The sequence below is a fragment of the Oncorhynchus nerka genome, linkage group LG9b (assembly GCF_034236695.1).
Source record: "Oncorhynchus nerka isolate Pitt River linkage group LG9b, Oner_Uvic_2.0, whole genome shotgun sequence".
Classification (NCBI taxonomy): Eukaryota; Metazoa; Chordata; class Actinopteri; order Salmoniformes; family Salmonidae; genus Oncorhynchus; species Oncorhynchus nerka.
In genome coordinates, this window is record NC_088424.1 from 50,362,005 (window position 1) to 50,374,633 (window position 12,629).

General features: G+C 48.4%; 1 protein-coding gene across 2 annotated transcripts; it reads right to left on the reverse strand.

The window, feature by feature from the left end:
* Positions 1 to 3,769: 3,769 nt before the first annotated feature.
* Positions 3,770 to 8,456, reverse strand: LOC115126013 (transmembrane protein 14C-like). 2 transcript variants are annotated; one of them, XM_029655598.2, is made up of 4 exons: positions 7,635 to 8,456; positions 7,391 to 7,447; positions 7,180 to 7,267; positions 3,770 to 4,007 (listed from the first exon to the last, which is right to left on the reverse strand). In XM_029655598.2, exons 1-4 carry the CDS (start codon positions 7,708 to 7,710, stop codon positions 3,950 to 3,952), a joined length of 279 nt encoding a protein of 92 aa, XP_029511458.1. In that variant the 5' UTR covers positions 7,711 to 8,456; the 3' UTR covers positions 3,770 to 3,949. The 2 variants fall into 2 exon arrangements, with proteins under 2 accessions (XP_029511458.1, XP_029511457.1); XM_029655597.1 differs by having other exon boundaries at positions 7,391 to 7,492; positions 7,635 to 8,430.
* Between the last annotated feature and the right edge of the window lie 4,173 nt (positions 8,457 to 12,629).

Here is a 12,629-nt window from a genome sequence, read left to right on the forward strand (position 1 = left end):
ATTCCAGTTCCAAAACACCCCACATCAAAATTACGATCATGAACACTAGAATACTAGTCATATTCTATAGCTTAGACATTCTAGAATACTAACAGTGATACATTCTAGATTCCAGTTCCAAAACACCCCACATCAAAATGACGACTCATGAATTGTATTCCAACCAGTTACTTATGCATTTCCTTCTGACTGTATTGTTACTCAAGGAAACAGCTGCCGGCCACCACTACAAACAGATAAAGTGACCCAGATTAGCAGGTCCGGCACACCTTGGCCTGGCTGTAACACAATTTGGAAGGTGTCCACTTTCAGAGAAACAGAGGCAACACACACATCACTATTCCACACCTCAAAATACCACACCATACCTCACCCACACCATACCACACCGACCTCACTATACCACACCCACACCTCTCTATACCTCACCATACCACTGGCTTCTCTGAGTGAAACCTTTCGCCCTCTAATAATGCCAACCACAACCCCCCACCTGAACAGTAACAGTCCAACCCCCCATCTGAACAGTTACAGTCTAACCCCCCCATCTGAACAGTTACAGTCTAACCCCCCCCCCACATCTGAACAGTTACAGTCTAACCCCCCATCTGAACAGTCCAACCCCCATCTGAACAGTTACAGTCTAACCCCCCCCACCCCATCTGAACAGTCCAACCCCCCACAATCTGAACAGTTACAGTCTAACCCCCCCCCCCATCTGAACAGTCCAACCCCCCCCATCTGAACAGTTACAGTCCCCCTCCCCCACCCCATCTGAACAGTTACAGTCTAACCCCCCCACCCCATCTGAACAGTCCAACCCCCCATCTGAACAGTTACAGTCTAACCCCCCCATCTGAACAGTCCAACCCCCATCTGAACAGTTACAGTCTAACCCCCCCCAGTCCAACCCCCCATCTGAACAGTTACAGTCTAACCCCCCCCATCTGAACAGTTACAGTCTAACCCCCCCCCCCCCCATCTGAACAGTTACAGTCTAACCCCCCACCCCATCTGAACAGTCCAACCCCCCCATCTGAACAGTTACAGTCTAACCCCCCCATCTGAACAGTCCAACCCCCCATCTGAACAGTTACAGTCTAACCCCCCATCTGAACAGTTACAGTCTAACCCCCCCATCTGAACAGTTACAGTCTAACCCCCCCCCCAATCTGAACAGTTACAGTCTAACCCCCCCCATCTGAACAGTTACAGTCTAAACCCCCACCCCATCTGAACAGTCCAACCCCCCATCTGAACAGTTACAGTCTAACCCCCCACCCCATCTGAACAGTCCAACCCCCCATCTGAACAGTTACAGTCCAACCCCCCCATCTGAACAGTCCACCCCCCATCTGAACAGTAACAGTCTAACCCCCCCATCTGAACAGTCCAACCCCCCATCTGAACAGTAACAGTCCAACCCCCCATCTGAACAGTAACAGTCTAACCCCCCCATCTGAACAGTAACAGTCTAACTCCCCCCATCTGAATAGTCCAACCCCCATCTGAACAGTAACAGTCTAACCCCCATCTGAACAGTAACAGTCTAACCCCCCCCCCATCTGAACAGTAACAGTCTAAACCCCCCCCATCTGAACAGTCCAACCCCCCATCTGAATAGTCCAACCCCCATCTGAACAGTAACAGTCCAACCCCCATCTGAACAGTTACAGTCTAACCCCCCCCATCTGAACAGTTACAGTCTAACCCCCCACATCTGAACAGTTACAGTCTAACCCCCCATCTGAACAGTCCAACCCCCCCATCTGAACAGTTACAGTCTAACCCCCCCCCCCATCTGAACAGTCCAACCCCCCACAATCTGAACAGTTACAGTCTAACCCCCCCATCTGAACAGTTACAGTCTAACCCTCCCCCACCCCATCTGAACAGTTACAGTCTAACCCCCCCACCCCATCTGAACAGTCCAACCCCCATCTGAACAGTTACAGTCTAACCCCCCCCATCTGAACAGTCCAACCCCCATCTGAACAGTTACAGTCTAACCCCCCCCATCTGAACAGTTACAGTCTAACCCCCCCCATCTGAACAGTTACAGTCTAACCCCCACCCCCCAATCTGAACAGTTACAGTCTAACCCCCCCCCATCTGAACAGTTACAGTCTAAACCCCCACCCCATCTGAACAGTCCAACCCCCCATCTGAACAGTTACAGTCTAACCCCCACCCCATCTGAACAGTCCAACCCCCATCTGAACAGTTACAGTCCAACCCCCCCCATCTGAACAGTCCACCCCCATCTGAACAGTAACAGTCTAACCCCCCATCTGAACAGTCCAACCCCCCATCTGAACAGTAACAGTCCAACCCCCCATCTGAACAGTAACAGTCTAACCCCCCCCCATCTGAACAGTAACAGTCTAACTCCCCCCATCTGAATAGTCCAACCCCCATCTGAACAGTAACAGTCTAACCCCCATCTGAACAGTAACAGTCTAACCCCCCCATCTGAACAGTAACAGTCTAAACACCCCCATCTGAACAGTCCAACCCCCATCTGAATAGTCCAACCCCCATCTGAACAGTAACAGTCTAACCCCCCCCATCTGAACAGTAACAGTCTAACCCCCCCATCTGAACAGTAACAGTCTAACCCCCCCCCCCCATCTGAATAGTAACAGTCTAACCCCCCCATCTTACAGGCCAAGGGTGGTGTGGATAGTTGGGAGTAGAGGAAGGAAACACTCTCTAACATGGTGAGAAAAAGAACAGATAGAAGACCCTGTAGTCTACATATTTATATGGCTAGTTGAGAACAAGGTCTTATTTACAACTGAGACCTGGTCAAGAATAAAGCAAAGCAGAGAGCAATAGGGTCTTAAACCCTATGTCCCTATATTTTATAATAATTTAACACTTTATATTTGTTAGTCCGAAGTAGCGTTTGAAATAGACCCGCTCAGGTCCCCGAAGAGCCGGGGACGCAAACTGTATCACAGCCCCATGTCGATGGTGTAGACAAAATGTTTACTCTCTAACTGTGCCATTTTATAAATTAAAATGTAAAAAAATCCGCCAGTCCTAGCGCGACATCGTTACACTGGAGTTCCACTATTGCGATTTGAATTCCAATTTGATCCAAAATCGTGAATGAATTATGCTCCGAAATTTGCTCTATGTCATTTTGCATTTTTCACCAGTCAGCCTGCGCTCCGTAGTTAGCGGATCACCTTCTCCTTACTGGACACTGCGGGTCCACCTTACCGTAAGTAAACCAAAAGCAAATCCACGGAGGAAAACGATGCCATCCCGCTGTGCAATTGCACAAAATCCCCAAACCCCCTTTTTTAGAGGAAAGACATACTACGTCATATTTAGGCTGGCCATTTGGAGAGTGCTGGACATTGATTTCTATTTCACACAAGAAGACAACACCAGTATCTGTGATTGCCCGAAGTAGTCTTTTTGACCACGATTACGGCTAATCCTGAATGAATCGTGAATAATTATGATTGAGAAAGTTAAACGGTCAAAGATCATTCCCCCAAGACATGCTAACGTCGCACCATTACCAATAACGGGAGGTTAATCATGTCTTGGGGGGTATGATCTTTGACCCTCAAACTTTTACACATCATTATTCACGATTCATTCATGATTATCCATAGTCATGGTAACATACACAGGAATTCATAATATTTGATTCGTATTTACAATAGGCAGAATGTACCACAGACTCAGAGCTGATTTGTGAAGGAGCTGAAGGCAAAACTGAAGAACCAAAATAGTCTCTGCACACTTCCAATCAGATGCACATTTCTTTAATTGTGGGTCAGCTTTCGGTCACTCGACCTTCATCAGAGCCTACCGGTAAAAAGCCACAAGGTGAATCTGGGGTAATGGCAGACACCTGTGATCCTCTAAAGTACCCAGAAAGGGCCACTAGATGTCATCAGATAGAAAAACATTCCTATATTCTTCACATTTATGAATCATGTGGTCTCTTGAACATCCCCACTGCAGTCTTCCCCAGCATCAGGAAACTAGAAGAAAAAGAGGGGAACATTTTGTTCTGGGATTAGTGGAAGAACAGTCAGCTCATTTACAAACATTGAAATGTCTACCATGGTGGGGGTGTTACCATTCCCTCTACCTGTCTGCCATGGTGGGGGTGTTACCAGTCCCTCTACCTGTCTACCATGGTGGGGGTGATACCAGTCCCTCTGTCTACCATGGTGGGGGTGTTACCAGTCCCTCTACCTGTCTACCATGGTGGGGGTGTTACCATTCCCTCTACCTGTCTACCATGGTGGGGGTGTTACCAGTCCCTCTACCTGTCTACCATGGTGGGGGTGTTACCAGTCCCTCTACCTGTCTACCATGGTGGGGGTGTTACCAGTCCCTCTACCTGTCTACCATGGTGGGGGTGATACCAGTCCCTCTACCTGTCTACCATGGTGGGGGTGTTACCAGTCCCTCTACCTGTCTACCATGGTGGGGGTGTTACCAGTCCCTCTACCTGTCTACCATGGTGGGGGTGTTACCATTCCCTCTACCTGTCTACCATGGTGGGGGTGTTACCAGTCCCTCTACCTGTCTGTCATGGTGGGGGTGTTACCAGTCCCTCTACCTGTCTACCATGGTGGGGGTGATACCAGTCCCTCTACCTGTCTACCATGGTGGGGGTGTTACCAGTCCCTCTACCTGTCTGTCATGGTGGGGGTGTTACCATTCCCACCACCTGTCTACCATGGTGGGGGTGTTACCATTCCCTCCACCTGTCTGTCATGGTGGGGGTGTTACCATTCCCACTACCTGTCTACCATGGTGGGGGTGTTACCATTCCCACTACCTGTCTACCATGGTGGGGGTGATACCAGTCCCTCTACCTGTCTGTCATGGTGGGGGTGTTAGCATTCCCTCTACCTGTCTACCATGGTGGGGGTGATACCAGTCCCTCTACCTACCATGGTGGGGGTGTTACCAATCCCTCTACCTGTCTGTCATGGTGGGGGTGTTACCAGTCCCTCTACCTGTCTACCATGGTGGGGGTGATACCAGTCCCTCTACCTGTCTGTCATGGTGGGGGTGTTACCAGTCCCTCTACCTGTCTACCATGGTGGGGGTGTTACCAGTCCCTCTACCTGTCTGTCATGGTGGGGGTGTTACCATTCCCACCACCTGTCTACCATGGTGGGGGTGTTACCATTCCCTCCACCTGTCTGTCATGGTGGGGGTGTTACCAGTCCCATCTACCTGTCTACCATGGTGGGGGTGTTACCATTCCCACTACCTGTCTACCATGGTGGGGGTGATACCAGTCCCTCTATCTGTCTACCATGGTGGGGGTGTTACCATTCCCTCTACCTACCATGGTGGGGGTGTTACCAGTCCCTCTACCTACCATGGTGGGGGTGTTCCCAGTCCCTCTACCTGTCTACCATGGTGGGGGTGTTACCATTCCCTCTACCTGTCTACCATGGTGGGGGTGTTACCATTCCATCTACCTGTCTACCATGGTGGGGGTGTTACCATTCCATCTACCTGTCTACCATGGTGGGGGTGTTACCATTCCCACTACCTGTCTACCATGGTGGGGGTGTTACCATTCCATCTACCTGTCTACCATGGTGGGGGTGATACCAGTCCCTCTACCTGTCTACCATGGTGGGGGTGTTACCATTCCCTCTGCCTACCATGGTGGGGGTGTTACCAGTCCCTCTGCCTACCATGGTGGGGGTGTTACCAGTCCCTCTACCTGTCTGCCATGGTGGGGGTGTTACCATTCCCACTACCTGTCTACCATGGTGGGGGTGTTACCAGTCCCTCTACCTGTCTACCATGGTGGGGGTGATACCAGTCTCTCTACCTGTCTACCATGGTGGGGGTGTTCCCATTCCCTCTACCTGTCTGTCATGGTGGGGGTGTTACCAGTCTCTCTACCTGTCTACCATGGTGGGGGTGTTACCATTCCCTCTACCTGTCTACCATGGTGGGGGTGTTATCATTCCCTCTACCTGTCTGCCATGGTGGGGGTGTTACCAGTCCCTCTACCTGTCTGTCATGGTGGGGGTGTTACCAGTCCCTCTATCTGTCTACCATGGTGGGGGTGTTACCATTCCCTCTACCTACCATGGTGGGGGTGTTACCAGTCCCTCTACCTGTCTACCATGGTGGGGGTGTTACCAGTCCCTCTATCTGTCTACCATGGTGGGGGTGTTACCATTCCCTCTACCTACCATGGTGGGGGTGTTACCAGTCCCTCTACCTACCATGGTGGGGGTGATACCAGTCCCTCTACCTACCATGGTGGGGGTGTTCCCAGTCCCTCTACCTGTCTACCATGGTGGGGGTGATACCAGTCCCTCTACCTGTCATAGTGTCCCATTCCACCAGGGGTGCCAAATCTATTTTATCCACAGAGGGCCAGTGTGGGTGCAGGTTTGTGTTCCAACGAAAGCATTAACAGGCCTAATTCAATGTAAAAACCAACTCTCTCTCTGGCCTAAACATCAGACTGTTAACATGGTTACTCCATGGATTTTCAGTCTGACGCGAAGTCGCCCTGAAGAACGACGCCAATATTCTCTACAGAGTGTGGAATACAATGATATGTACAGGGTGTACGTGCTGTAGGTCCTTCTGATGACAGGAGGTGGAGATAAGGAGATAGGGTGTCCACATGAAAGTGTTGTTTGCCTACCTTTCTGCGCTCGCAGGTAGGTTCTGTTGATTGTATTTTCAATCTCTTGATGTGATGCACAATATGTAAACAATAGCCGAATGTAACCAAAGCACGTTTCCTCGCAATCAGCAGGAATTGTTTGCCTTTCGGTCTGTGGTTAGATTCGTCTCAGTCATATTGTGCAAGTGTTTGTCACATTCGAATTGCATCAGTATTGAAAATGTAAAAAACGGAAATAAAAACCGATGAACAGACCAGCATACTGAAGGTCGGATTGATAGCATTTCCCTGTGGATATCAGATTACCTCCGACATAGGGATAAAATTATCAGGACAACAGGTCAAGTAAGTTGAAGTTAAGTTTGTTCAACATTCTGACTGATAATGGGACTGTTTGGGAAGGCTGAGCCTACATGTTAGAGACGAGTGTGTAAGTATTTCCCTCTCAGATTCTAAAAAAAGGGGTTTAGCTATTCCAAGGTTTAGTAACAGAAGCCTTAAAATGAGACATGATGTCCCATCCACAGTACCTTGCTATTGTCATCAGACCAGCTGGCATGAACTTCCAGGAATTTAGAAACCTCATTCCCATGACAATGGCCAGTGTTCCCGAGGTACCTAATTTACACAACGAGAAGACATGTTTACTGTAGTGTAGCTGTTCGAAAACACTCGCTAACATCAACTAGCCTACGCGTAAGGTCATGTTATTGATAACAAACCAAAGTTTGGCTCACTCACCGAGAGAAAGCCTGACATCTTTAGGATTCTGAGACATCAGGTAGGCACCAAGTCCAGCTAGGAACCCAAAGAAAAGTCCCGCAACCAGTGAAGTTACACTTCCTGGTACGGGAACCAATCACAGAGCATATTGAAGAATAGCTACTTACATGTAAAATTCTAATCAATATTTCTTGACAGCTGACTTTAAAATAAATACTTGGTAAAGTCAACAACCATTTGGAAAGTGTGTAATCATCCTTACCTGCTTTTACATAACCCATGATTCCTCCTGCCGAGACCAATGCAGCATAGCTATAACCGATCCAATCTTGAGACATTGTCACGTCTTGTCTAAAACTAATAAGGAAAAATATTGTCAAAACTCGCGATAAATCTTAATCTGAGACAATTCGACTACAATATAGCATTTCAGTGCCACAAGTCGAATTTCGCTGTTCCAGTCCCGGAAGTGTTATGGATTTCAAAATAAAAGTGCCAACACTATGAGATTCTTCTTCTTCTTCTCTGAAACGTTATGGCATACCACAACTATTGTTGTATTTCCGCCACTAACTGCTCCATTACGGAGAAAGGAAAAAAAAAAACATTTATCCACACGTATTATCAAAAAAAACGTAATAAACATCCCACTCCTTCAGTCATTAAAAAAAACTCTACAACTCCCCGTTATGGCTCAGGGGCCTGCGAAGGTAGGACCGCACCAGACAGAACTCGGATGTGAAAGTCTTGTAATTTATGTCAAAATTTCTATACTTCACTTCCCCCAATTGAGCAGTGTCCGTTTACCACCACTGCTATAAAAGTAACTGAGTCCTCCTTCTTCACATGAATAATGTCTGTATCCGGCTGGTGATAGGAACTCTCCGCAGGTTGCGGTGTATGCTTAGCCTCTAGCATGAGACCTCTAGATCTACTCGTTCTTTCTACCCGATAAACAGCCTCCGCACAGGAGTTTCTTAACTGCCCAGATTTTGGCAACCTCGGTCTCTTTCATCCTCCTGGTACATTTATCTGATTTCGTTTCATAATCTCCACCACAGTTATAACATTTTCCTTGTTAAATTCTCTTCTGCCAAACAATCTCCTTCATAATGATCTTCCCCACATCTCGGCGTCTCCGAGAAGCGAAAGGGTTATATAAGCATGTGCCCAAAACAGGTGGTGTATTTTAATCTCACCAAGCGAGGAGTTTTTTTTGTATGGACGTCAATGAGTGTCGAATTTGGTTAACAAAAAACAATGTATGGTTTATTTGCAACGTGCGGTTTATTTGATCGAGTAGAAGTTTCGTACTGCTTAAGTTGTTATAAGTTTACTGATATAAGTAGCGCCAAACGAGAACGCAACAAAATATAGTCACTCTTAATGATTAGGTGCGTCAAGACATTATTCCACCGGGACTAAATTACCATAATTGGGACAGAGCACAGATGATTTCTGGGAGCGCTGGGTGTGCCATCCTGAACAAATGCTCTACTGATTTTAATGACATTAATTGCTGACCAGTTGAGAAAGGATTTTATTGAAATGGATAACACGATTGAAGAGAAACGCACATCTCTACAAGGAGCTGTTAATGATGATGGCATATTCAATGAACTGATGAAAACTAACCAAGCGCACCAGGACAAGTTGTCTACAGAAATGAAGGAGCTTAAAATCAAGAAATTCAACCAAGACAAAAAAGACAAGGCTGAGAACAAAGTCTACTTCTGGAGAAACCCTGACAAGATGTCCTGCTCCTCCTCTCCATGACCAACGCAGGAGGGGGGCCGCTTCCTTCTATCCACCCCCGTCTGACCAACGCTCTACAACCAGCGTCTCATCCGTTTCCAGTGCCAGTTTTTTTTTATCCAACGAGAGACTGGGCCGAACGAAGCGCGGGGGTGGCCGCGGTCACGCGTACCGATGAGATGTCGTACCCGATGGGGTAAGAAGAAACGACTACCAGAGGCAGAGGAGACCGGTCACACGGTCCCAGAACCCACGGGACTGAGTGTTTTTAATTTATCAAGCAAGATATTGAGCCCTGCCCATGTCTCCTTGCTTAAGGTAGACATGTTTAAGGTTTTTAGAAACATCCTTTAAGGGAATACTTTAGCTCCCCTAATTGGGATGTTTCTACTGAACATGTAGGCTGCTCACCTGTACATACTCTGACTCCTTTTAGAAGTAAGAGTTATTTTGTACCTCCAGCCAATCACAATCACTCTATTGAGACATATTGCAGACTTGTTGAAAAATATGTTGCCCATCTCCTTAAGAACAAACAGGAGTCCAAATCTTTCTATCATTTACCAAAGAATGAAAAACAAGCTTTTGATTTACAATCCGATAGGTCAGTCCTTACCCACCCTGCTGATAAGGCTGGGTTGGTTGTACAACCTGATAGGTCAGTCCTTACCCGCCCTGCTGATAAGGGTGGGTCGGTTGTACAACCTGATAGGTCAGTCCTTACCCACCCTGCTGATAAGGGTGGGTCAACCTGATAGGTCAGTCCTTACCCACCCTGCTGATAAGGGTGGGTCGGTTGTACAACCTGATAGGTCAGTCCTTACCCACCCTGCTGATAAGGGTGGGTCGGTTGTACAACCTGATAGGTCAGTCCTTACCCGCCCTGCTGATAAGGGTAGGTCGGTTGTACAACCTGATAGGTCAGTCCTTACCCGCCCTGCTGATAAGGGTGGGTCGGTTGTACAACCTGATAGGTCAGTCCTTACCCGCCCTGCTGATAAGGGTAGGTCGGTTGTACTCTTGGATAGGACAGTTTATCTAAATGAGTGTCATAGACAACACCTTTTACAAGAAACTCAGAAGTGACACCACTTCCCAATTTCAGAACACTGTCTATACGGTCTTAGATGGCTATTTAAGTTCTGGTCAAATCACCAAAAAATAACACTACTTTTTGTCTATTCAACAACATAAAATGACCACTTTCTATACTTTGCCGAAATTACACAAGAATGTTACAAAACCTCCAGGGCGCCCTATTGTAGCGGGCATTGGTGCAGTAACGACCCCTCTATCATTGGTGCAGTAACGGCCCCTCTATCATTGATGCAGTAACGGCCCCTCTATCATTGGTGCAGTAACGGCCCCTCTATCATTGATGCAGTAACGGCCCCTCTATCATTGGTGCAGTAACGGCCCCTCTATCATTGGTGCAGTAACGGCCCTCTATCATTGGTGCAGTAACGGCCCCTCTATCATTGGTGCAGTAACGGCTCCTCTATCATTGGTGCAGTAACGGCCCCTCTATCATTGGTGCAGTAACGGCCCCTCTATCATTGGTGCAGTAACAGGCCCCTCTATCATTGGTGCAGTAACGGCCCCTCTATCATTGATGCAGTAACGCCCCTCTATCATTGGTGCAGTAACAGGCCCCTCTATCATTGGTGCAGTAACAGGCCCCTCTATCATTGGTGCAGTAACGCCCCTCTATCATTGATGCAGTAACGCCCCTCTATCATTGGTGCAGTAACGACCCTGTATCATTGGTGCAGTAACGGCCCCTCTATCATTGGTGCAGTAACAGGCCCCTCTATCATTGGTGCAGTAACGGCCCCTCTATCATTGGTGCAGTAACAGGCCCTGTATCATTGGTGCAGTAACGGCCCCTCTATCATTGGTGCAGTAACAGGCCCTGTATCATTGGTGCAGTAACGGCCCCTCTATCATTGGTGCAGTAACGCCCCCTCTATCATTGGTGCAGTAACGCCCCTCTATCATTGATGCAGTAACGCCCCTCTATCATTGGTGCAGTAACGGCCCCTCTATCATTGGTGCAGTAACAGGCCCTGTATCATTGGTGCAGTAACGGCCCCTCTATCATTGGTGCAGTAACGCCCCTCTATCATTGATGCAGTAACGCCCCTCTATCATTGGTACAGTAATGGCCCCTCTATCATTGGTGCAGTAACAGGCCCTGTATCATTGGTGCAGTAACGGCCCCTCTATCATTGGTGCAGTAACGCCCCCTCTATCATTGGTGCAGTAACGGCCCCTCTATCATTGGTGCAGTAACAGGCCCCTCTATCATTGGTGCAGTAACGGCCCCTCTATCATTGGTGCAGTAACGGCCCCTCTATCATTGGTGCAGTAACAGGCCCCTCTATCATTGGTGCAGTAACAGGCCCCTCTATCATTGGTGCAGTAACAGGCCCCTCTATCATTGGTGCAGTAACGCCCCTCTATCATTGGTACAGTAATGGCCCTATCATTGGTGCTATCATTGGTGCAGTAATGGCCCCTCTATCATTGGTGCAGTAACAGGCCCTCTATCATTGGTGCAGTAACGGCCCCTCTATCATTGGTGCAGTAACAGGCCCCTCTATCATTGGTGCAGTAACGGCCCCTCTATCATTGGTGCAGTAACAGGCCCCTCTATCATTGGTGCAGTAACAGGCCCCTCTATCATTGGTGCAGTAACGGCCCCTCTATCATTGGTGCAGTAACAGGCCCCTCTATCATTGGTGCAGTAACAGGCCCCTCTATCATTGGTGCAGTAACGGCCCCTCTATCATTGATGCAGTAACGGCCCCTCTATCATTGGTGCAGTAACAGGCCCCTCTATCATTGGTGCAGTAATGCCCCCTCTATCATTGGTGCAGTAACGGCCCCTCTATCATTGGTGCAGTAACAGGCCCCTCTATCATTGGTGCAGTAACGCCCCCTCTATCATTGGTGCAGTAACGGCCCCTCTATCATTGGTGCAGTAACGGCCCCTCTATCATTGGTGCAGTAACGCCCCCTCTATCATTGGTGCAGTAACGGCCCCTCTATCATTGGTGCAGTAACGACCCCTCTATCATTGGTGCAGTAACAGGCCCCTCTATCATTGGTGCAGTAACGGCCCCTCTATCATTGGTGAAGTAACAGGCCCCTCTATCATTGGTGCAGTAACAGGCCCCTCTATCATTGGTGCAGTAACAGGCCCCTCTATCATTGGTGCAGTAACGGCCCCTCTATCATTGGTGCAGTAACGGCCCCTCTATCATTGGTGCAGTAACAGGCCCCTCTATCATTGGTGCAGTAACGGCCCCTCTATCATTGGTGCAGTAACGGCCCTCTATCATTGGTGCAGTAACGGCCCTCTATCATTGGTGCAGTAACGGCCCCTCTATCATTGGTGCAGTAACAGGCCCCTCTATCATTGGTGCAGTAACAGGCCCCTCTATCATTTGTGCAGTAACGGCCCCTCTATCATTGGTGCAGTAACGGCCCCTCTATCATT

Excerpts from the sequence above, each read along its gene's own strand:
- LOC115126013 (XM_029655597.1), bottom strand. The coding sequence starts at position 7,710 with ATGTCTCAAGATTGGATCGGTTATAGCTATGCTGCATTGGTCTCGGCA. Across the intron at positions 7,493-7,634 it reads CATGGGTTATGTAAAAGCAG|GAAGTGTAACTTCACTGGTT; the intron begins GTAAGGATGATT and ends TTCCCGTACCAG. Across the intron at positions 7,268-7,390 it reads AGATGTCAGGCTTTCTCTCG|GTACCTCGGGAACACTGGCC; the intron begins GTGAGTGAGCCA and ends TGTGTAAATTAG.